At 38.5% G+C, this 25,389-nt stretch overlaps 3 protein-coding genes across 5 annotated transcripts in view; 2 read left to right on the top strand and 1 right to left on the bottom strand.

Annotated features, from left to right (window-relative positions):
- rassf3 (Ras association domain family member 3) overlaps window positions 1–12,016 on the top strand; it is a 38,585-nt gene extending 26,569 nt beyond the window's left edge. For all 3 annotated transcript variants that reach the window (XM_056245204.1, XM_056245205.1, XM_056245206.1), the window contains 4 exons: window positions 2,740–2,847; window positions 4,097–4,352; window positions 8,168–8,283; window positions 9,303–12,016. In XM_056245204.1, the coding sequence (XP_056101179.1) occupies window positions 2,740–2,847; window positions 4,097–4,352; window positions 8,168–8,283; window positions 9,303–9,452 (630 nt within the window). In that variant the 3' untranslated portion in view covers window positions 9,453–12,016. The remainder of the gene's footprint in view (window positions 1–2,739; window positions 2,848–4,096; window positions 4,353–8,167; window positions 8,284–9,302) is intronic.
- Window positions 12,017–12,331: 315 nt separating this feature from the next.
- Window positions 12,332–18,010, top strand: zgc:194209 (uncharacterized protein LOC570908 homolog). The gene is made up of 9 exons (XM_056245413.1): window positions 12,332–12,456; window positions 13,414–13,503; window positions 13,632–13,753; window positions 13,832–13,930; window positions 14,442–14,594; window positions 17,034–17,146; window positions 17,216–17,376; window positions 17,452–17,650; window positions 17,732–18,010. The coding sequence occupies exons 1-9, from the start codon at window positions 12,347–12,349 to the stop codon at window positions 17,936–17,938; spliced, it is 1,254 nt and encodes a 417-aa protein (XP_056101388.1). The 5' UTR covers window positions 12,332–12,346; the 3' UTR covers window positions 17,939–18,010.
- A 1,873-nt stretch (window positions 18,011–19,883) lies between these two features.
- Window positions 19,884–24,832, bottom strand: gnsa (glucosamine (N-acetyl)-6-sulfatase a). The gene is made up of 14 exons (XM_056245207.1): window positions 24,533–24,832; window positions 24,307–24,366; window positions 23,907–24,113; window positions 23,677–23,742; window positions 22,690–22,788; window positions 22,436–22,603; window positions 21,793–21,875; window positions 21,587–21,705; window positions 21,399–21,502; window positions 21,217–21,318; window positions 20,967–21,077; window positions 20,772–20,882; window positions 20,528–20,688; window positions 19,884–20,423 (listed from the first exon to the last, which is right to left on the bottom strand). Exons 1-14 carry the CDS (start codon window positions 24,707–24,709, stop codon window positions 20,348–20,350), a joined length of 1,644 nt encoding a protein of 547 aa, XP_056101182.1. The 5' UTR covers window positions 24,710–24,832; the 3' UTR covers window positions 19,884–20,347.
- Window positions 24,833–25,389: the final 557 nt, after the last annotated feature.

Raw genomic sequence — 25,389 nt, forward strand, 5'->3', positions numbered from 1 at the left:
GAAGCCACACAGAATGGTCATTTTTATGCCTTCGGTTGTCGAACAATCGTCCAGCCTTTGGTTTGTATAAGGGTATTGACCGGTTCTGCTGCTCGCTTCAGAAACTCCATTAGCTGAAGAATGTGTTGGGGAGGAAAGGTGTGGTGACCAGGGACTTCCTGTGGGGTAGGGGAATGAGAAGGGGCTGTTTTATTAGAGCTTGCAGATCAGTGTTGTTGGCAAGCGTGATGAGTTGCAGTCATTATAGGCGTGCCCAAAAATCCCCTGCAAAAGCTTAGCTAAAAATAAAAAGCAGGTTTTCTTTCGATTGCCTTGTCCGCCAAGCCTTTTGGTGTTTTTCCTGATGGACACGCTAATCTAACTCGTCTGTCAGTAGCACAGATGATATCAAGTGCTTTATCTGCAGAAGTCAAGAGTTTGTCAGGTAGGAGTGCCCGTGAAAAACCAGTTCGGTCGCACCTCATGTGTCCTGTTCCACTTAAGTCGAGTATGCCGTGACCACCATGTGTGACAGAAATCAGCTAACACATGACTGAAAACAAGGAACAAAAACCCTAACATTACCACATGCCACACCCTCCTGTCTTGCTTATCAGCTAAGGACACCATGGGGCCTACAGAGTGCAGAGTTTACTTTCTCCCTTTAATGTTTTGACCTATGTTCCTTTTGATCTCTGACAAGTAGAGACGGTCCGGTCGGACCTCAGGGATACCTTTAACCTGTTCTTCTTGTTCTCTGTCCTCTCGGAATGCGTTGCTCCACATGAGAGCGAGGACACAATCCCTCACAACAAGGGAGGTAAAGCTGCTTTTTCTGTCGCATTACCTCATCGGGCTAGTGTTTATTTTGCCTTTGTCACACTCTGCTGTGCAGAGGCATCCGTGTTAACCCTGTCCTTCCTGGTTTAGTTCTGCACAGCCTTCTGTTCACATTGCTGATGGTGTCTACTTTCCCAAACATTACGTCAGCAGTACCTTGACAAACCACTCTTAGCTAGACATATCAACATCAATTCCTAGGGCTACATTGTTGAAAGACCATGTTGGGGCACTGAAATCAAGCTGGCGTCAAGTCTCACTATTACTTTGTGGGCACCAATCAGAGTTTAAATAACTGACATATGCATGGTTCAGCCTGGCTAATGAACAACCCTCAGAGAGCTGACGGAGACCACATCACTGAACCCATAGGCGGCACATGCTGATGTGTTGAGCTGCAATCCCTTGCACGCACTCAACAGCTCAACGGGCCCCGCAGAGACGCTCTCGCCCCCTCATTTAAAAAGTTCTTACCAGCTTTTGTTGTGGTGAATGGGGAATTAATGGGCTCTTGGCTTGTAGTTGTGACTTCATATAAGAGTGTTTCTTCTGGTTAATTGGTCTGATCTGAACACATGACAGAATCCTTTTATAAGAAAGTATTGTTTTCCATTCTCATTTGTGCTCGTCAGGATGGAAGCTAATGACCTTCTTGGTGTGACGATTGGCACGTCCAAAGTAGTGGAAAGACTAAGCTCTGTCATTAAAGATTAGTCCCATTGGGAACATAAAAAGTGTCTATTTATCGTGAGATCACTAGAGACAATACTTTTGTTGGCCTTGCTTTAAAGATCAATTTGTTGATCAAGGCTTAAAGGTGCTCTGCTTTAGCATGCTAACATTCGGCATGGGAAAACCCCTCTCTGGGAATTAAAATATAAAGTGAACTTAAATATGAATTCAAACCTATATTAATAGTTATTTATTTACAGATATTTAATTATGTTGTCTGCAGTTATCCAGGCTGCACTTACTTAAGAAAGAATAATACAAGAATTAAATAGTCGGTTTTGAAAAGTGTAGTAATTTTGCACGAAAAGTCGGAAACATGTTTATGCTAAGAGCTTTAGGGCTTTATAGTAAACTCAGAAATGTTAAAACGTGTTTAGCCTTTAAGTAGATGTTTTCTTGGTATGAAAACAGTGTGAGTCATGCACTGTAACATTCATTATCAAAGCACACAACACAAAACCACCTGTTATTCCAAACCCTCCAGGCAGTCTTGGCCCTCGCAGGAGGGGAATTACGACTGTCTTTAACAGTTCACACACAGTATTCAGCCTCTGGACTCTGTTAGCTGAGAAGGTCCTTGTCCATCAATGTGTTGTCACTTCAGCCCAGGACTGTTTCTTCCTTATAAGGGGCTCTATGCTTTTGTTTTGAGCTTTGAGCGCTCATGAAACGGATTAGCTTCTCGCTGATATGACCATGTAAGACCAGAGTGCACTGCACGTTTCATACAATATTCTGCTGGTTGTAACTTTCAAGTTCTGCATTGTTCCAGAAAAGTGCTTTATTTTAAATACTTAAAGGGTTCATATTTTAGTGGCTAAAGGAACAAGATGCATTTAAAATGTATATTACAAATAATAAAAAAAGATGGAAAATGCTATTATTTGTTTACCCTGCTGCTGTCTTCTGTGGGATAATCAGTTTGCTTCATCTGAGAAGTGTTGGAATAATCTGTATTTGTCGTTATGCTACACATGGATGTCACAAGTTAAGAGGATGGGTAGCCTATGTGGGCTGTTTTGGCCTCCCGCATCAGGAACAGGCTCATGACAAAGAATCCTTTGCTTTGAATGGATCCATTATTCAGCAGGACTGGAGTTGTACCTCTTCTGCTGTCAAAATAAGCTGCGGGTTGACCTGTGTTGACCTTGGTTTGCTAAATGCTTATGTTCACTGTCTGTGTTTCAGGATGTGGAGAAAGAGAAAGAGCTGCGCACTCATCTCACTCATGAGGAGATCAGAAAGAAGGTCGAGCAGTACAACGCAGACTCACGTGACCACTTTAAAATGACACTGGTGAGTTAATGATCTCTGTTTTTTTACAAATAGGTCATAAAATAATGAATCTAATCACTTATTTTCAAAATTCAAAAGTCCATCCACATTCTCCATCTACAGCTGAACATCACTGTTTGTCAGCTCAGATTTCCTAGTGAATAAAATCTGGAATTATACTGAATGTATTATGAATTAAAAGTTGTTTTACAATATTGCAGAAAGACATTTTTGTCATGTGACAAATTCTCAGACTTATTGTTGTCACTTTAATAAAAGCTTCATCATTGTCCCATGTCGTAATCAGTTTAACATGCCTCTTAATGTATCATGTGACAGCCATAAGGACTGTGATGTCAGAACATCTGACTTTACCACTGTACCTTTGTCCAGATCGCAGACTGTTTTTGTGTTGTTTAGACTTAAGGCTGGGCTGGGCTGGACTGAACTAGACTAAGGCACCGTGGCACAAATACTTTGGATTAGTATATCTGATGTTTTACTCATTAAGCATCCAAATTGTCTTGGATCATTAAGTTTAAGGCCTGTGTTCAGTGGGGTTGTGTGTCAGTGTGGTAGAGAGCAATGCATTGAGTTTTAGAGGTGTGTGAGCTGTAATTACACCCCCCGTGTCTCGCCTGCAGTCACGGCTGCCATTTGGACTAATGAGCTTACAGACAGAAGAACCTCAAATCTGAGCCCCATCTGGACGCAGTCAGATAACACGGCAAGATGTGCTCAACAGTGTTGAGGAAGCTGCTTTGAAAACCAAAGCTTGTCAAGCTACAAGCTACTACTCGTATTAAGCTGTTCTATAGTTAAGCTGTCCTTTTAAAGAAGGTTAAACCTTAAAACGTATAATTAATTTCTTGATTTAGTCATTAAACCAAAGCAGTATTTATTTGGGACAAAAGATGTGAGGATTATCTTCTTATACTCATACATTTACTTTTAAATACAACTATAATATATGATTGATATGTACTGTATGTTTTGGATCAGTTAATTGAAATTGCCTGCCTGAAAGGAACCGTTTTGCTGAAATGAATCAGACCTTCTCAAAACTAATTAAGAGAGGCATTCTTAGAAAATGCATTTGATTACATTTGTCCTAAAAACAGCGATGTAGCATTTTGTCAAAATAAACTGCTGCTCATTTGAAAAAAGTTAGTTAGCTAACCCTCTACACTAGTGGTCATTGATCAGAATAGACTCTTTTAGTCATAAAACTGAATCTTTTCTTTGTCTTTCCTCTGTCTCGGTCCTCCAGAATTCTAGCGGCATGTACACAGGCTTCATCAAGGTGCAGATGGACCTGCGGAGGCCCATCACGGTGAAAGGAGGTGGGGCAGGAGGGGTCAAAGGTCAAGAGGCGTTTTACCTTCCGCGTGGCTCCATAAACACCCTGCACATCAGCAGCACCAACACAGTGCGACAGGTGATCGAAGCCATGCTGAAAAAGTTCACCGTGGCCGACAACCCCGCCAAGTTCGCCTTGTTCAAACGCTTCAGCAGAGAAGACCAAGGTGAGACGCGGAACATGAATGTGGAAAATGCATCAGCGTATGTGTGCATATGGTAGACTAGCACTAGCGTGGTAATCACTCAGGACCCCTTGTGAATGTGTTTTTTGGCAGGACCAGATGCATTCCTGAAATAAGACAATCTCAGAAATGTGTGTGTATTTATGAACGTTCTTGACTTCTGGCACACACAGATACAGGACAGTCCTGTTGCCTGTAAGCATATGTGCACACACATGTGCCAAGAATACACCATGCCAGCGTAGTAAACACACATACACACCAGCTGTTGTCTGTGCCAACCTGTTGAATGCAGACTCGTTCCCCACATTTCATTGCCATACAGGGATATTCTGATCTGGGAGGGGTCAGGATGGTCAACTTTACTAGTTTACTAGTGACTACTAGTTAGTTTTTTCAGTGCTGGATCAATCACAGGCTTGCAGAGCGACATCAATTGGTGAATTCCTGAGCATTGGTTTTCCTCCCATAATGTCAAAGTGTTTCCAGTCCATCTCCTTCCTCTGACAGACCCCAGCCACTGTCTGAGCCCCTCGTTGACGTCACACACACAATAGGAAGCCAGACACACACATGGCTCAGTGATTTTAAGTACCTGCTTTCGTAGTCTGTGCGTCGGGTTGGAATGGGCTCCGGTTTATTTGACAGAAAAGAATCATTACATGAATCGGGTCATAAGAGTCATTCATTCATGAATCAGACTACACTGCTGTGCATATTTGTTGAGAAAAGATGTTATCTTAGTATTATTTTCCTTTATGCAGTCTTTTTATCTTAACTCATTTAATTCAGACTGCACATTTAGAACAAAATGACTTAAAAATCACTGTTTATCGTGTCAAAAAATATGAAAATATAAATGTTAAGTATTACAAAAAAAAATTAATTTAATAATCCTTTTTTTTTTTTAAACTCCACTTTTAGCAGATCCATATACTATATATATATATATTTTTTTTTTAAATTAATTAATTTATTTTCACCTCTTAATTCATGTATTTAAGTTGTCTTTTTATAATTATTTTTAATATATACATAATTCTTTACAGGTTTTCAATTTTTTTTTTAAACCTAATATTCTTTAGACAACCATCTTATGTAAATATTTTTAATATACTACATTTTGTTACTGATCCAAATACAAAAATGAGTACGCAAATAATTTTGGTTCACTGTGGTACAGTCGTTTCAGTCGCAGTGAATTGATGAACTGAGCGTCATCGTACTTAAGGGAGATATTACGCTCATCTTCAGTTATTTTGTGTGTGTAGGAGCCAATAAGTGCTGCTGCCAATGGGGGATTTTACTGAGGAGGCTGTCTGGAACAGTGATGTTTTTTTCCCTCCACCGTCTGAGACGGAGCATTTTCATGAGGTCTCACCACCGTGAGAGATCTCAGTACATGCTAGGAGACGTATATCCAAGACTTTGTGTTTGACAGCTGTTTTTAATGCGTGTAACGGGACTGTCGAGCTCTTAAACACCCGTCTAGACTAGATGACTTTAAGAAATGCTAAAGTTTAGATGCTGATAAACTCCCATCTCAGAGCTCATTATAGAAACAGACAGACCCTCATGTGTGATATCACAGCGGTACGGCCTATAAAGGAGCATGAATCAACCGCATTAGTGTAGACATAATAACAGCCCTGCTTGTTCTGATTAACCCCTGCCGGAGGCATAAGGAAGCCCCCATTAAACAGGAAAAGTGAGATGAGAGGATTCCTCAAGAATGAAGAAATGCAGGTCTGCGCCCTCTTCCTCACTCTGGGTGGAGGAAAATCTCCCATAATGCTAAAGTAAACGCGGCAGTTCTAGAGAATTAACTTTTGTTCCTGATATGAGGTGGTGCTCTTCCTTTTTTCGTGCTTAAAGTTTGTTTTTGCTGTGAAATTTGGCGTGAGATCAACATTCAGCAGTGGTGTAGTTTGGCGTTTGTCTTCCTCTTTGTAGTGTGGCAGGCCCTTTTTATAATACAATTGCAAGTGCTTTAAATGACTTGAATTTAAATGCAAGTTTTCAGAGTGGATCTCAATTACTGTTGGTGCTGAAACCCTGTCCAAGAAGCTTTGTTTCTAAATGTATCCTCTTTAAATTAAAGTCGACACCTTTATAGCACTTTATCCTCTTAACCCTGCATGGGCCCGCCGGCGGGCCCATTTGCCATTGCATGTTTAAAACAATAATATCTTAGTAAAAACCTAAAGTAATATTGCCAAACTATATATCATTTGAAAGCTTAAAATCTCTAGTTTTCATATTTGGTGGCTGTTATCTAAAATATATTACAGAGGAGCAGAAATTTATCAATTTGCAACAAGAATATTTCATATTCATTAGGAGTATTTAGGCCTTTATTTTGAAATAACAATAAACATGAAAAATCATGAAAGATTGGTAGAAACCTCAGTTTGTTTTCATGCCATGAGTTCAAAAGATAACCCCAATTCCATTTTATGAGAAAAAAAGGTCTGAAAATGTTTTAAATATAAAGAAAAATGTATGGATTCTCGATTTGTAATGCGGCTGCGAGCTATAACGCTATAACGTAGTCTTTATGCATTTATTAGAGGTTTAATTCAAATCAAATACTGCCAAACCACCCCTACTACTTCTGAATAGGATGTCTACTTCATAAATTGTATGAAAATTATGGAAATACATGGTTCAGATCACTCAAAACATATGAAAATGGAGGCGCCCTTATATGGGCAGTAATGGAGTCTGGTGTTCACCTAGTGAAAAAGTTGGGTACTGCGCCCGAATAAAATCTTACTGAAAGCTCATTTTTTGAGATATCAACCTAAAATTTGGAATACAACTTGTTCAGATATTTGACTTTAATTTTCTTGCAGTTTTAGAGTAAAATATATTTTGTAATATATATATTTTATATCAAATATTAATCATTATATTTTTACATTACACAATTTCATAAACTCAAACTTATATAACTTTTTTTCTGTTTCATTTTTTACAATTTCTGGACTTCTACAATAATCTGGAAAATGTCTTCTTTAAAACAAGACCAGCCATAGGTCTATATTCCAAAGCATTCCTGAATTACAACCATTTAAGTTTGGATAGTGATTTTTATGTCTATGCAAAAAAAAAGGGGGGTGCCAGTTAACAGGTTAAACAATACAGATTGTTTTAAAGCAGCTCAGTACAGTGATAAACAGGAAAATATTGATTCGGTGATAAAAAAAGATTTGAATTCGGCTGTAAAGCAGCTCTAGAAAGAAAATAGTGTTGATTCATTTTGGTTCAATAACTGTGTAAAGTTCATCAAATATTAAATGAGTTCAATTAATCTATAAAGCAGCTCTAGAGAAAACTCTAGTGATTTCATCATCCAGCTCAGCTCAGTTCAGTTCTCATGTAATGCCGAATAGTAAGTGTCCCCGACTCAGCAAGCCAAAAGTCGACAAACCAGGTTCAGTCGAGGGACCAGTTCTCCTCTGGCCAGACAACTCAACATGGTGTGGTTTAATTCCAGACTGCATCACAAGTCAGATTGTATTCCGAATATTTCATCAAGTTCCTTGTTATATCTCCTAAAAAAAATTTTTTTTTGTATTTTCATAGTTTTCCAATTGTTATTGATCTCTTCTGGGTCAAAATGGACCCGGAATGCATTGAGGTTACAGCTCTGGCACTAAAAAAAAAGGGTGAAAAATATCAGCATCCCTAATTCTTGCCTGATGTAGTTTTTTTCTTTTACAGTGAATGTCTGGTTATGTGAATGAAGTGCCTGTGATGGTAATAGTATGTGTTTTGTGCCTGTGTGTGTGCAGTGTACACCTGTAAGCTGTCAGAGGAAGAACACCCTCTGTTCCTGCGTCTGGTGGCGGGACCCAGCACTGACACGCTCAGCTTTGTCCTGAAGGAGCAGCAAACCGGTGAAGTCTTGGTAAGGTTTCTATATGTTTTACGCCCAGTAAGTAGTTTTAAGAGGCAGTGGAATGGTTGACAAAAAACAAACAAACAAACAAAAAAATCTGAGAAAATGTTGACTGATAATAATGATTTATTTGGGAGGACTAATTAATCTTTTAGGCCTCCCTAAAATAGGTCTAGTAACTTTCCTGGTATTTAGTGGGTTGTGTTTAACACATAAAAGATTGATCATCAACACACACACACACACACACACACACACACACACACACACACACACAGTAGTATAGATACGATGATCCAAGAAAAAAAAACAGCACTGGTATCGGATTGGTATATCAACATATATTCAGAATGTAGGTATCGGATACGGATCGCTGTGAAAAAAGCTCGGAATTTGGCCCGAACCCAGAGTATTTTAGAATTTTTGTATTGTATCCATCTTGAATTACTATCATTTGAAAGTTTGGGGTCAGTAAGATTTTTTTTTTTTTTTTTAGAAGTTCAGCAACAAGGCATTCAATTAATCAAAAGTGAAAGTAAAGTCCTATTTCAAATAAATACTGTTCTTTTGAACTTTGTATTCATCAAATAATCTTAAAATAAAATTTATCACAGCTTCCCTAAAAATATTAAGCTGCACAACCATTTTCAAAAAAAAAAAGGTTATGTTTTCAACAATGATTTCTAAAGGATCATGCGATGCTGGAGTAACGATGCTGAAAATTCAGCTTTGCATAACAGGAATAAATTGCATTTAAAAAAAAAATATTACTATGGAAAAGAGCTATTTTAACAGCTGTTCTGTGATGTATTTTTGATCATAAGAGACTTCTTTCAAAAACATTCATCGACCCCACATTTTTATATGTGTAGTTTTTTTGTTAATTGTTTGACTTTTTTGTTATTCACGTTGTTCTTGCCATGAAGATAGCCTTGATGCTGACATGGCATTACATTTTTTTTTTTTTATATATAAATAAAATAATAAAATGATGGAATTATGACACAAATCTTCCTCTCATCCATCAGTGGGACGCCTTTTCCATCCCCGAACTGCATAACTTCCTCCGCATCCTGGAAAAAGAGGAACAGGACCAAATCTGTGCGATAACCAGACGCTACAACACCTACAGAGAGAAACTGGACGAGGCCATGAGAGCAGCGGGCGGCCCAGGCTAAAGCTACCCTGCTGACAGAAGGAACTGCAGCACTGCTGCCTCTAGTGGTCACTGTCTGTAATGAACACTATTCGGTGTCACTGTGCCAAGTGGACACCCCTCAGAAACTCAGAGGAGAGCACTGACCTCCCAGAATGCACCTCAGGTGCCATATTTACCCTTCCGCCCCCTTGTGATCTTTCACAGTTTCAACCGTCGCAGTTATTTCTCATGTTTTCTGTTCTTTTACCTCGTGAAGTTGTGAATGATGCAAACGTGAAATTGTTTTTTATTTAATTGTTGGATGCTGTGGTTTGTAAATATTTCTGTTTGTTGTTTTAATTTATGTGGGTGAAGTTTTATTCTTTTGTTTATTTTACTGAAAGAGTCTTATTTTATTTCAAATATATTATTGACCAGAAACTGATGGGATTGGGGATTATTTTTGTTTTATATTAAATACCAATTGACTCATAATGTGCCCTACCAAAGATAGTGTTGGCATTTGATGTGCTGTTGACAAAATGAGGACAAACGTAGCACGTGACAAAGACCTGAAAACCACGTGAGACCAAACGGACAGGAAGAGTATGTTTGTGATGGAGAGGTTTGAATGTGATGATGTAGGGGCAGGAAATGAGGACTAAAACAATGGAGCATTTCATAATCATTAGTGGCTGAATGGATGGCATAAATGCAAATTAAAAACCAAACTTGCGTTTATTTTAATTCAGAAAAAGTATGCATAAGGATTCTTAGGTGATGTGCTGGAATTGTAACCGAACGGATTTCAGGAAGTTGGAAAGAGGAGCTTAGGGGATGTTTGAAAGTATGTGGGAAGTGTCACGCAGAGGCAGAGCAGACTGATGTTGGCCAGGGTCAGACCAGACGCTCTTTCTCATGATGGGACGTGATGACCTCGGGTTTGAGCAGATCAACAGTCAACAGGGCATTTGTTTTTCAGTGATCTCATCAACCCTGGAAAACGAGTTAGAGGGCGTCTTTGGGACAAATGACAGAATATATAAGTAATGAAGTTGTTTGTTTTGATGCTACAGCCTGAAAATGGTCAATTTAAGCTACGTCTGTCAAGTTCTACTTGCAGTGTGATCTTACTTTCTGTGATACGTAAATATATGTATAATCACACTGATCCGATTTCCTGTAGCAAGAGGATATAAAGCTCTGCCAATAGTTTATTTTACAAGCATTTCTTCATGGCATGGAGATGTAGCTGAACTGTTACCGTTGTGAGGTACACTAAAATAAACGCAGACACGTTAATGGTCAGTGCTACTTTGTCACAGCAGCATTCAAGGTCAACACTAATGGCGATGATTTTAAATGATACTTGTGTATCAGTAGGTGGTTTAATATGTATACACATTTATATTTGAATTTCTGTATGCTAGTGCTGCATGACGGTTTCCTGAAGGGTACTGCAACATTATATTGTGACGCATGCATAGCGAGGTAGCGACACCTTGTGACCAACTGCTGTAACTACATCTCTGCAGTCTTGTGTCTCACCTGTGTCAGTTAATTCAATTGTCTTAGACACAGATTGTGTGCTTTTTTTTCTTTATTATTATTGGTTTTATAACCTCTAACCAAAGATATTATTAAAATGCATAGTTTAATTTAAGTTTGAAACAAATTGCCTGGTGCAATCAGTTTGAACACCTCAATAAACTGAGGTTAAATTACAGTATCTATCTTGTCCAATGGTTTTACCATGGCAACTTTAATTGTAAACACTGGGGTAAATTAGAGTAATTTGTGTAATTTTATTGTGTGAAATTGTGTACACAACAGTCTCAATATATACAATCGAAGAGGATTTGTCAGGGGAATAAGACCAGTAATTTTATAAATGCTTTTTGGGCACTTTGTTTTAATTCAGGGAGTTATTTCGTTTTATTAGTCTTCATCAGATGCCTATTGCCTTCCACTGTTTTTAAACGGCATTGCATCTAGTGGAAGCTCAGTTATGTTGTATGATTTTTTTTTTTTTTTTATAAATAAAGCTGTTTCAGTACTTGATTTTTTTTTTCTTAAACAAGCTTTTTGTTTGTAGAGTAAGACTGTGAATGAATGTTAAATTGTATTCATGTATAGTAAAGTGGTGTGGATACGAGTGAACTGCTTCAATACTTTTAAGTATACGTGCATGTGTTATATTAATTCATGCATATTTTATGGCTGTTTTAGGACATCACAGGCCAGTGCTGTTGATCTTTCTGTTTAACAACATAGTTAGCTCACAAATCCCATACTCTGTATTTGCCAAAAATTCTCATTTTCTTCCACAGTTTTAAGTTACGTGGTTTTGGGGATGTTAATGATGTAAGTTTTTATATATCGAAGATGAAGCGAGGACTCTGTTGGCAGAAGTGGCATGAATATTGTCCTTGAGAGGTTTAGAAAAGCTTCACTAAATATGCATTTATAGAATCCAAATGAGTCCACATGTCATGCATTTTTGACAATGACCGGGTTCTTTGAGGGTTTGTATTGTTACCAATCGTGGCCTTTCTTGTTGAAGACATGGTTTCTTTAAATAAAGAGTAAATGTTTCTCAATTCACTGCAGCCGTCATCTGTTTGTGTGTGAGAAGAAACTGGCTCCTCTTGGATTTAGACTTGATCTCACTTTTGGCATAATCTCAAAAAGATGGTGTTTCTAATAATCTCCAACTCATTTGTCATAAACACGTTTTTTCCCCCCCTTCAAAGTAGCCTACCCTGAAGTAGCCTATAGGCTACCTTAGAGGGACACTGTGCCTTACACCAACAGTTATTAGCCCTTTTACTAGATTTTAACATCACGTTAAACTGTAAAGATGTGATTGGGGCCAAGACGTGCTCAAGGCAGCCCCACACGTGAATGATGTGCCCTCTGTATGAACCCGTGTTAATGTCCTCATCGCTGAACTCATCGCTGACTCACCGAACACTTCTCTCATGGCGTCCTGGAACACACGCTGAACTTATACAACTATCAAAAAGGCTCCACGACATAACCATGTAAGTTTACACAATTTTTTAAAATCCATAAAATCCTATTAATCACGAAAGAACGTACAAACGCTCACTTTGGATGATAAATAAACGTCGACTTTTCATTGTTGGTCACTTCTGGACGAATTTACAGTGTAGCCTACTAACGTTACTAACTTCACATTCTTAACTCACCACGGCTGAAAGCGGTGAGCTGTAGGAAATAATGCGGATTATTTCTGTTATTTAGTAAGAAAATCGCCTTTCTTTTGTTCTTTCGCATCTTTCGTGTCACAACCTGAGATGTTTATTACTCAATAATGAAAGATAACACGCGCGAGTCTGTGTGCTGCCTCTAAATCTTTTTAAAATATATTTACCTTGCACATGTTCACAAAAACTATTGATGTCATATATATAGTTTGATGGGGTGTAGCATCCTGAATGCCAGCATTAGTTATTTTATCATGATCATATTTAGTTGAATATAATATTATATAATTATATAATAAATCAATGCAACATCTAATTAATACAAATATTACATTTAATTTGATTAATATTAATACTATTTTTGTTGTTATTTTATAAATTATGTAATTTAATTTTCTTATATACTTTTTATTTTTTACATTATAATGTGATATGTCATGTATATTTTATGATCATTTTAACATTTATTTGAATATAATATTATATAATTAAATGTATAATTATATTATAATATCAATGTAATATTTAATTAATACAAAATATTACATTTAATTTGATTAATAGTATTATGATAAATACTATTTTTGTTATTTTATTTGATAAATCATGTCATTATATACTTATTTACTTTTTATTTTTTAACATTATAATGTGATGTATAATATCATAACCCCAAAAATGTGAAAAGCCCAGAATGTTCTCTTTAATTTACATAATGACATACATCTGTGAGATGTCTTTGCCCTTAAATTCATTTATTTATTTATGCAGGCTAGGGCAGAGTTCTGTAAGGGTTGCATTGTTGGCAGTTGCCGTTGGTTTGTATCTCACTCCCTCCCCTATTGATCCTGAGCCGTACATGTGAGTCTCACTTGCCTCTTCATTGTAAATCTCTTTACTTTGCAGTGAATTCAGCAGAAATTGATCTTCAAAGAGATTTCAGTCTTGTAGTAGTGATGTGTGTTTTCCCGCTGATGAACGTTTTCCAGATTTGAGGGACCCCCGCCTGCTCTGGACGGCCCTCTGGCAGTGAACACACGTCTACAGAGAGGTCGGCGGCTGTTTTCTGGTCAACTCAAAGGCCCGGAGTCCTTTACGGCAGACCAGAACGGTGACCTAGTCTTGTATTTTTGTCTGTTTGTTGTTGAGAAATACAGGCAGGTTTGATCTCTTCATTGTATCTCTCAAGGAAACATCTACACAGGGACTGTTGATGGGAAGCTGTGGAGAATCAACAAGGAATCCCTCACTTTCATCACTCAGATGGGCCAGGACATCCCTGAATGTGGTAAATCCACCATTGCACCAGCAGAAGACTAGAAAATGCTGAAGCAATTGTACCTGAATCCGTTCAGCTGTTTAGCTGCATATAGTGTAAATCATTATGCACTTCACGTGCCCTCTGTGGCTGGATGAATATGTATCGGCTGTTATGGAGACGTTCACTGGCTTGACACGTGTGGAAAAACCCGACAGTCCCTGTGTCCTGCTGCCATCACACATTAGACATGCTGAAGTGATTCACAAAGACTCAAGTGTTGTTGTATCAAAGGCTCGGCTGTTCAAAAGAGTCTCGAATGCAGATGTCTTCATTAGAGCATTTGATGCCTCCCTTTAATCTTACTATATTTAACCAGCCAGAGCTTTTTAAAAATTCAGGTGGGCAAATGTATTCTCTAGTGAGTCATTTAGCAGAATGCAAAATGTGCCTGTCGGTTAGTAGATACCATTGTTTTCCTGGTACAGAGACGGTAAGATATCATGCTATATTTGCATAATTGCCATTTTGTCCTTCACAGGCACATGTATGGACTATGAGCCGGTATGTGGCCGTCCACATGGTCTGCGATTGGACCGTGACGGGCAGCTTATCGTGGCTGACTCTTACCAGGGTCTTTTCAAAGTTGACCCTTGGACTGGAGAGAAGACATTGCTACATTCCAGCAAAGAGGGTCTGTAAACATTTGACTTACTGTAGTGTGCACTTTTTTCAAATGTCTCAAAAATATTTTCACAACATTTTGGCTGCTTTGGCCAGTGTCAAAATCAACTTCCATTTTTATCTCAATTTACTATATATTTTCTTCTCAATTGAATTTTTTTTTTGCTCAACTTTTTTGCTCAATTTTGCTTTTTTGCTTTGTTGAGTTGTAAACTCCTAAAGTCAGGCAAAAATTGTATATAAATATATATATACTCATATTAGTATACAGTTTTAGCCACAAGTGGTGTCTGGAGGGGATATTTGTTTTTAATGACCCTAAGAGTTTGATTAAAACACCAAAATATAAGAATATGATTTTTTAAATATGAGGGAGGAACAAAACACTAGACTTGGTTAAGGTTTAAAAAAAAAAAAAAAAAAAAAAAAGCTTACAGGAAAAATTATACATTGACTACAACATAATAAGTTATTAATATTTTGTTGGTTTTCTCTTGTTTTTGCATGTTTTCAGAATTTCTTTGTATGACAGCCTGGCCAAATAATATGTCTGCACAATTTGTAATGTTTCATTGCGTTATCACAAATAAAACAATTGACTATATGCAATATACAGGTCCTTCTAAAAATATTAGCATATTGTGATAAAGTTCATTATTTTCCATAATGTAAGGATAAAAATTAAACTTTCATATATTTTAGATTCATTGCACACCAACTGAAATATTTCAGGTCTTTTATTGTTTTAATACTGATGATTTTGGCATACAGCTCATGAAAACCCAAAATTCTCAAAAAATTAGCATATTTCATCTGACCAATAAAAGAAGTGTTTTTAATACAAAAAAAAGTCAACCTTCAAATAATTATGTTCCGTTATGCACTCAATACTTGGTCGGGAATCCTTTTGCAGAAATGACTGCTTCAATGCGGCGTGGCATGGAGGCAATCAGCCTGTGGCACTTCTGAGGTGTTATGGAGGCCCAGGATGCTTCGATAGCGGCCTTAAGCTCATCCAGAGTGTTGGGTCTTGTGTCTCTCAACTTTCTCTTCACAATATCCCACAGATTCTCTATGGGGTTCAGGTCAGGAGAGTTGGCAGGCCAATTGAGCACAGTAATACCGTAGTCAGTAAACCATTTACCAGTGGTTTTGGCACTGTGAGCAGGTGCCAGGTCGTGCTGAAAAACGAAATCTTCATCTCCATAAAGCTTTTCAGCAGATGGAAGCATGAAGTGCTCCAAAATCTCCTGCTAGCTAGCTGCATTGACCCTGCCCTTGATAAAACACAGTGCACCAACACCAGCAGCTGACATGGCACCCCAGACCATCACTGACTGTGGGTACTTGACACTGGACTTCAGGCATTTTGGCATTTCCTTCTCCCCAGTCTTCCTCCAGACTCTGGCACCTTGATTTCCGAATGACATGCAAAACTGAGCAACAGTCCAGTGCTGCTTCTCTGTAGCCCAGGTCAGGCGCTTCTGCCGCTGTTTTTGGTTCAAAAGTGGCTTGACCTGGGGAATGCGGCACCTGTAGCCCATTTCCTGCACACGCCTGTGCACGGTGGCTCTGGATGTTTCTACTCCAGACTCAGTCCACTGCTTCCGCAGGTCCCCCAAGGTCTGGAATCGGTCCTTCTCCACAATCTTCCTCAGGGTCCGGTCACCTCTTCTCGTTGTGCAGCGTTTTTTGCCACACTTTTTCCTTCCCACAGACTTCCCACTGAGGTGCCTTGATACAGCACTCTGGGAACAGCCAATTTGTTCAGAAATTTCTTTCTGTGTCTTACCCTCTTGCTTGAGGGTGTCAATGATTCTGGACAGCAGTCAGGTCGGCTGTCTTACCCATGATTGCGGTTTTGAGTAATGAAACAGGCTGGGAGTTTTTAAAAGCCTCAGGAATCTTTTGCAGGTGTTTAGAGTTATTTAGTTGATTCAGATGATTAGGTTAATAGCTCGTTTAGAGACCCTTTTCATGATATGCTAATTTTTTGAGACAGGAATTTTGGGTTTTCATGAGCTGTATGCCAAAATCATCAGTATTAAAACAATAAAAGACCTGAAATATTTCAGTTGGTCTGCAATGAATCTAAAATACATGAAAGTTTAATTTTTATCATTACATTATGGAAAATAATGAACTTTATCACAATATGCTAATTTTTTTAGAAGGACCTGTAGTATTATAGTATATTTATTTAGTCCTCAATATCGCAATATGCTTACTAAATCTTTAACACATTTTTCATAATATTTGGATAAAGCGTGAAAATCACTTTTGGCCACTACTGTACTTGCACATATTGGTTTTCTTTATCTCAGTGTACTTTATACTTGCTGCTTTGCGCAAAGTTGAAGACTTTATAAAAACATATTTACTATGATTCCAATCCTGCAATTTGAAAGAGCATCATATTTAAATAGCCCCTTCACATTCTTCTTATAAGGAGCTGATGGGATTCCCTTTGGCTTTCTAAATGGTCTGGAGATTTCTAAAAATGGAACCGTGTTTTTCACGGACTCCAGCAGTAAATGGGGAAGACGTCATGTCCGTTATGAGGTGAGTGAGTGACATGAACATTGACAACACGGTCATATTACCTGCACTAAAGGCTGGTTCTCTCTGCAGGTTTTGGAGACGAACCAACTGGGTCGGCTTCTCTCGTATGACCCCGTGACCGGTGACGTTCGGACATTGTTGGATTCTCTCTACATGCCTAATGGCTTTGCCTTCTCACCTGATGAGGACTTCCTGCTTCTGGCCGAAACTAGTATCGGACACATTATTAAGTAAGAGCTTTTAATTTTTTTTATATACATCGAATGTTAAAGGATCGTGAGGAAATCTTCCTTCCTGTTTCTCAGGTTCTGGTTGAAAGGACCTAAAGCGGGCACTAAGGAGACCGTCCTGAACAACATGATTGGTTATCCTGATAACATCCGCCTGAGTGACCGTGGCACATTTTTGGTGGGCATAACCACCGTTAGATTCCACGGCCGACTTTTCCCACCATTCTTGGATCTGATTGGTCCGTACCCTGCTCTTAAGCGCTTCATAGTAAAGGTGGGTAAGTCTTAAATATGTGGAGTTTAGGTCAGTTTAGCAGTGACAAAAGTGAAATCTCAGTGGTGAACCCTCTTGCAGCTCATTCCTCTCAGCTGGTACAACGTTCTGTTGCCCAAGTACGGGCTGATTTTGGAGCTGGGGCCTGATGGAGAGGTGGTTGACAGCCTACACGACCCAACGGGCAGCCTGACGTGGGCCGTCAGCGATGTCTTCCAGCAGGGGGCGCGCTACTATCTGGGCAGCACTGACTTGCCGTTTCTTCCTGTGCTGGAGGAGTGGAGCTGACCGTCTGGCTCTCTTACGTGTGGACATAAACATGGGGAAAGTAGCAGTCTCGGTAACCTTTCGTAGATAATGTAAAATTATTTGCATTTTAATAATGCACTAAAGTCTTGTGAGAAAACTACATATCTTCGTAACTGTGAATTCTGTAATTTAAAGAGGACCTATTATGCTATTATTTACAATTTTTTAAACAACTTTCTTAAGTGTGTAATATTGCTGTTTGAGCATGAAAAAGGTCTGCAAAGTTACAAAGCACAAAGTCACTCCAAAGGGAGTTCTTCTCTATACCAGAGCGCACTGTTTCTGAACTCACTGAAACGCCTCCATTAATCTTGAACATGTCACAATATTCCTCATTTAAATAATTCCCACCCAAGACATACACAAAATAAAGGGACAAAGGTTGGTTGAGTTAGTTAGTTAGTAGTGTGTTTATACTATAGTAAGGGGGATGACATTTCCCAAACACACTCAGCGTTTGACCAATCACAACACACTACTCCAGCTTAATAGAGACCTAAACCAACAGACAGGGAAGAGAGGTGCTGCAGCAATATAAGAAAACATTCAAGCATGAAAACCTAATCTAGTTGACTTTTTTTGTAAAATGACATAATATGGCCTCTTTAAGTATAGTTAAGCCATTATAGTTTGTCTAACACAGACCTTTTAACTGTATTAATGGTCAAGGGGAAGCATCATATTCAGTTTCGTTTTTTTATGATTTTCTGCACTGCAAAATGCATTGGTCATAGTAATATAAGCATAGCTGTTCCCATTTAAAAATGTACACATGGTTTTCTTATGCAAAGGTAATGCAAAACATAGAAATAACATGAAAGTTCAGGGCAGTGAACTTTCAAGCAACAACCCAAAATATTTTTAATTTTAAAACATTTAAAAATGTATCATGTATGTTTCGCACTAATATACTGTACATATATAGATTTTTTTAATAAAATAACTGTTGCAATTAGATTATTGAATAATCATGTCATTGTGAGCCACATCAATTGTCCCGTTTATTCTTTTAAAATACATTTTAAAATTGATTTAAGCAAAAAAAAAAAAAGACGGCAACAAAAATATTTTCAGAATGCTTTTATCAATCAAACACACAAGACAAAAGTCCACACCAACCATAGCAATGCTACTAACAAATATAATGAAAGATTTATGTGCAAAACATGTCAGACATGTTGATCACAGACTGGAAAGTGCTTCACTAAACGGATATATTGAAGTATTGTGTTGCGAGAAAGATCTTTTCAAACGCACTTCTTATGCATGTCCACCGCTTCTCAGATCATTTTGGGTGATTTGAGATATTGCCAATTCCAGCAGAAGATTGTTGAAGGTTGCGTAGTAGTCTGAAAGTAAAACAGTCCCTTAAATGCTTCAAGTTTGGGTTGCTGTGAACACATCGAGAGCAAAGCGACAGCAACCCAACCACAGGATTTCCAAAAATGTTTTCTTGTACCAAACTGAGGCTAAACAATGTCAGATGATATTCAATGACCTGCTGTGATCCACACCTTTGGCTCATTCACAACTGACACAAAACGCAATAAGAAAAGAACAGTTTAACTACAATAATGAAATACAATATTTGCACTTAGTTAGAGAATCATTTTGTTGTGGTATTACTCAAGTAAAATATGCTCACTTGCCAAATGCAAGTGACGGGAACTGAAAAGGTGATATAATATTTCAATAGCAAAATAGTGCATAAAAGAAAAATAGTAGTTCAGTTTATATGGTACTTTGGGCCTGAAAGTGTTCATCATAAAATTTTAAGTTGTATATATTTCTATTGTGGTTGTTCTCAATTTATTTCTTTTTACCATTTGCCATTTTTAAACCAGAATAAGAAATCCACTTTCTATCCTTGCGGTTGACCAGAAATTAAGGACAAGAACATTCAAAGTGTTTTTAAAAAAAAAAAAACAAATATGTGGAGTGAAATGTTTCAGACACATCCGGCAAACAAACAATCCAACAATTCCCTCAAGTTCAATACTGTGCATGTGTTTAAAGCAAAAGTAAAACTAAATCTAAAAAACATGAATAAAATAAAGACAATATTTGAAATGTTCAGTGTTATTGTTAAAGTCAAAGCAGCAAGATTAATTCAGAACGAACAGGAATATGATGTGAATGCTCTCACAGATGTGTGCCAGCTGGTAGTTTGTCAGGATCTGATGTGAATGATGTCAGAGGGCCGTCCTGTCTGAAAGTGTCTAGTTTGTTTGGTATCCTGGCGCACCCTGATGACCTCATCTGTGGAGGAGAGACTGGGCATCTTTGGGAGAACGTCAGGATATAAAGGCAACAACAGGGCTTGTTTTTCAGCGCCCTTTATTCTTTCCCTCCATTGGTCTTCTTCCTTTAATCCTTCCTCTCCACGCTCTACTTCAGCGTCTGTCGTAGTTTGTTCCTGTGAGGGACGAGGCTGCTGAACATTAACCGAGGATCAAACCTAAACCTGGTGGAACAGTGACAGGCGAAAATGTAAGTTTGAAGACATTTACCAGAATTCGAATTATTTTAATTGAATGCTGAACGTTAAAATGATCAGGAAGTACAGACTTTGAGTCGTAGACGCCAGGCGTTCTGCAGGACTGTCCCGAGCAGGACTGCAGCATCATTAGGCGGTGGTTCATCTTCTCCAGGACTTCCTGATCAATGCTTTTGGCGATGTTACTCAACTGAAAGGGGTCTGCTGTCAGGTTATACACCTCCACAAACACCTGCAAGCAAATTAGTGAGCTATTACAGTATAATATATATAATAGGAGTTGGAGCAAATAGAGTTTTTGATTTCTTTTTTTACCTCGTTGTCATCAAATTCACAGTACTGCAAGTTGGCGGCCTGCGATACTGTGCGAACACATGCGTATGTGTTGTTGTACGAGTCTTCACAAACACAGTCGGGGAAACACTCCTGCAGAAAAGAAAAAACAGCTGTGTTGTAGCACTCATTTTTTCCGATTACTGTAATGAGTATTTGTAGCACGCAGACCCTCACCGAGACCCCGGGGCCCAGCAGAGGGCAGGCTGGGTCTGAGATGTTGCTTCCTTCTCCCTCATATTCCACCAGTACATCAGATCTCCATGTGCTGCTGTTCCCTTCACCGATCTGAAACAAATCAAAATGCAAACTTGTTTCGAATTTTAATTAATTATACTGTACGTTGAGAAAAAGACCCCCAAAAATGCCAATACTTAAATGCATTTATTTATTTAGTTCAAAGTCGATAAGTTCAAACAGGATTTACCATGATAGGTAGAAATGACATCCCATCCATCTTAGTTTCATTGACGTTATATCCTGCTATGTCCACAATCGTTGGACCCAAATCCACATTTGCTATGAGTAACTGTTAAAACAGAGAAGTTATTAATGACACACATAAAGCAAATGAATATATATATATAAAAAAAAGCTTGTTTATATTACCTGGCTTGTCTGATTGGGTTTGATATTAGGGCCTCGCACCAGCAGAGGAACTCTGATATCAAATTCATAGAGTTGCCTCTTATCCATCGGAAGAGAAAACTGGCCTGAGAGGAAGAAACGGACACATGAAAAAATAAAAGACAGGTAGAGTAAAAGAAAATTTCTCACCTATTAAACTCATCATGTACCTGTGTGGTAACCATTGTCGGAGGTGAAAATGATGTAGGTGTTGCTAAGCTCTCCTCTGACCTCCAACTTTTTCACCACTTTCTCCACCAGGTCGTCTACTGATAGTAAAGTGCGCCACCTAGTGGAACAGACCAACAGTACCGCATTACATCATGTGGACTGTGGAGTATTAAAATGATTTTAAGTGGAAAAGAAATCTGAATACCGTTTTCTGTAGGCGTTATCCAAGAACTCCACTGAAGAGTTTGTCATGGGTGTCTTTGCTTGCCTGATGAGCCAGTGTTTGTCCTAAAAATCAGGTTGAAATGCTGTCAGATATGCACAAAAACCATCCAATCAGAACATCTAAAGGAGCTTTCGCACCAGAGGAACGTTCCAATAACGATTGTCGGAAGTACCTGCTTTTTGGTGTGTTCGGACCGCAGGAACTGGGAAGGATTTTAGTTCTAGGAACGCCTTTTCGGGGGGCTAAATTAGCTCCTACTTCAGAGTAGGGTCTAACCCAGCACAATAGGAACTACCAGTGACGTAAGTGTACGTTGATTGGCCGAACACATGCCATACACTGGCATTTTTAAAAAGCAGTTTAAACACACAGCTTACATATACTTACTCCACTAACATGGAGACCAGCGATAGATGGACCGAGGCCTAAGTCCATCGCACTTAAATTATGTCGATTATGTCACTTCAGAATCAGAATTCCTACTGGCGGTGCGAATCCAACTAGGAAAATGGCCTTAGGGGCAAATTTTATTCTTGGGGGACTGCCCTGATGGCTAGTTCCTATAACCGAGTTCCTGTAACTACCTGGTGCGAGAGCCCCAGAAGACGCATCAGGCCCGTACCTTTCCATGTATGTTGAAGTTAGGGTCTCTTGGCGCTTTGACGTTGGGAAAACTGCTCTCGTACTGAGGAGCGGCCGTCCAGGGTGAGTGCGGGGCCGGAGTGGACACCATCATGAAGAAAGGCCTGCGGTTAGACTTGTTCTCCAGGAAGTCAATGGAAATATTGGCCTGGATGGAATCAGACATAAGCCACTTAACTTCTGTTGCATAAGGTTTTATGTAATCTCATGAATGCGGGTGAGATCTGCTCTTACCAGAACATCCGTAAGGTAATCCTCACTGTAGTTCTGTCCATGCCGCTGCGCCCTGCCGTTCACAGACAGCGTGTAGTTGTAGTACTTGGAGTTTCTCTCCTGTAGGAACATGTTAAAATCATCAAAAAGATTTCACTCCAAATAAATCTGGTCTCAAAATTATTATTTTTTTTAAAAATCAGTATAATATAAAAAAAACAAAATTCAAAATAAACATCAAATTTATATATATATATATATATATATATATATATATATATATATATATATATATATATAAATAAATAGAGAGATTAAATATACAAAATATCAAATTAAATAAATATAAAAACATCAAGTTAAATAAATGTATGTATATATATATATATATATATAAATATAAATTCAGCTTAACAGAAAAATATATATATAAAATATATAAAAGTTAAATAAAGAATATATAGAGTTACGAATATATATATATATATATAAATTCAACCTTAAAAAAAGACTAAATGCATATAAATAAATAAAAATTAAAAGGTGAAAATTAAGGGGGAGGGGAAAAGTGTGTGTGTGTGTGTACATATATATATATAGCTTTTATGTTCCATGCAGTTTGACACAGAAATCTACAATCTGCTCTCAACAACACCATGAGCTTTGAATTATGGGAGCTGCTAATAAAAGAAATAATCAGCATGGCTCCAGAGAACATTCCTTTTCTCTTCTGGATTCATTTCTGTGCCTACATTTGCTTGAGTTCTTGTAGCAGCTTCACAAACATGCCACATTTTAGGCTACTAACCGTTTCCATAACCTAGCTAAAATTAGACTTCCGCAGGGCTCATGGGAAAGGTTGACAGGCTTGTCAATGTGTTCCCGCTTGTCATCTCACCTAAATCATTAACGTCTTCTACTTGTGACCCTCAAAGCTCGCTGTGTACACGACAACCCTGAAGCTCTGGTAAAAAAAAAAAGCATGATCGGCTTCGGTCTTTTTCTTACCAAGGCGAACCAGTGGTCCCAGCCCGGAGGAACATGCTCCACGCCTCCAGCTTTTTTACTGCCGTACTGGAGCAGAGAAACACACATGGATGATGTACTGATGATCAGCTGATTCAGGGCTGGCAGTATGACATGATGATAAAGACTATAAAAATTTTTTTTATAAAAGTTTTTCCACCCCAAACTAAAGAAAGGGTTTATCCTTATGAAAGCACCCAGTATCTCTTTACCTCATTCAGATACTTCCCAGCAAAGAAGGTCTGATAGGTGCCGTGTTTCTGAAGAAAGGCAGGGAAGCTGTCGGGCTCTTGGGTCTTCTGCCACGCTGTGCTGCTGCAGTTGCCCTCCAACGTGTTGTTCACGACATGATGGTTATGGGGGTATTTGCCCGTCAGGATACTCGCCCTGCTGGGGCAGCAAAGAGGACTGGCAACAATCTGGGTGAGAGAAGAAATGACAAGAAGTGTTAGGAGATGCTGTGCAAATTGATGCAATGGCAAACATGCATGCTGGTTGATTCATGATAATACACTTGCCGGTATAAGGTTAAATAACTCCCCACAGCACTTTTATGCAAAACATTTGGGGTTTTTAAGGACACAGTTGTAGTCTAGCACAATTTCTACTCACCGTGTTTGTAAAGGTTATTCCAGCATCACCAATCAGCTTTTTAGTCTTCACTAAAGGGATCTGTGCATTGAAAGATGTCAAGATAATGAATGATGATGTAGCTCATTTACTCAACAACAATATTTAAAGTAAAATGCATGGAGGAAATCACGACCACTGAGAATGGCAATGCCATTGGCAACAATAAAACTCTTTTTTTTTTTTCAGAAAATGTAACGTTACTCACCATTCCGCCGATGGAGACATCCAGATCATCAGTCAGGATTAAAACAATATTTGGTCTGGGATTCATTTTAGCCGCGGCCAGATTGTTGCAATGCAAAGTGACGCAGATGAGAATAAAATGTAATATTACTAACGGAGAAACCATCTTTGACGCCGAATTAAAAACAAATAAAGCCATGGCCTAAACGAGGACCTTTTCTTGCGATAAAAGCATGAAATACTGTTATGGGAAACGCTGCTTAGAGGAGCAGCTAGCTTTCCTAGTCTAGTGTACGAAATTACGAATCATACTATGGCGACGTCTTGACTCATGGATATTAAAATTTTGCTTGGTTACTCTGTTGTGGCGTCTAGTCACGTAACCTAATTTATATTCATAAGCCAAGCCTTTAGAATTGAAGGATTCGCTAATTCGCCAGCAGACTAGCGCCCACCTACCAACGTCTGCCTTACAGCCAATCAGACGCTTTGCATCATTAATATTTATAAAAATACCCCTCGCCATAGTAAGATTAATAACATTTCCCTCCTCAGTTCCAGTCATGTGGAGAGGCGGAAGCCCCGGTCAGCTGATGTTTACGCTCGTCTAAAAGATGATGTCATTCATGCAATTTCTGTTTTATGGCTTATATTGTTTTGTTTGTTTATTTATTTAAACAGGGACAATTAATAATTCATTATGTGAAATGCGCTAAATTTAGCCATGGCTAATTTTCATGCGTAGTCCCTTGGCAGGTTGATTTGACTTGGCAGGACTGGAGAAAAAAAAAAAAACTAAATTTAAAACACAAACATACAAACTACCACTGTCTATAAATGTTCACAATTTTGATTCAACAGTAGTCTCTTTTTATTTGT

Source organism: Rhinichthys klamathensis, unplaced genomic scaffold (assembly GCF_029890125.1).
Source record: "Rhinichthys klamathensis goyatoka isolate OS25496 unplaced genomic scaffold, OSU_Roscu_1.1 h1tg000029l_1, whole genome shotgun sequence".
In the NCBI taxonomy this organism is placed as follows: Eukaryota; Metazoa; Chordata; class Actinopteri; order Cypriniformes; family Leuciscidae; genus Rhinichthys; species Rhinichthys klamathensis.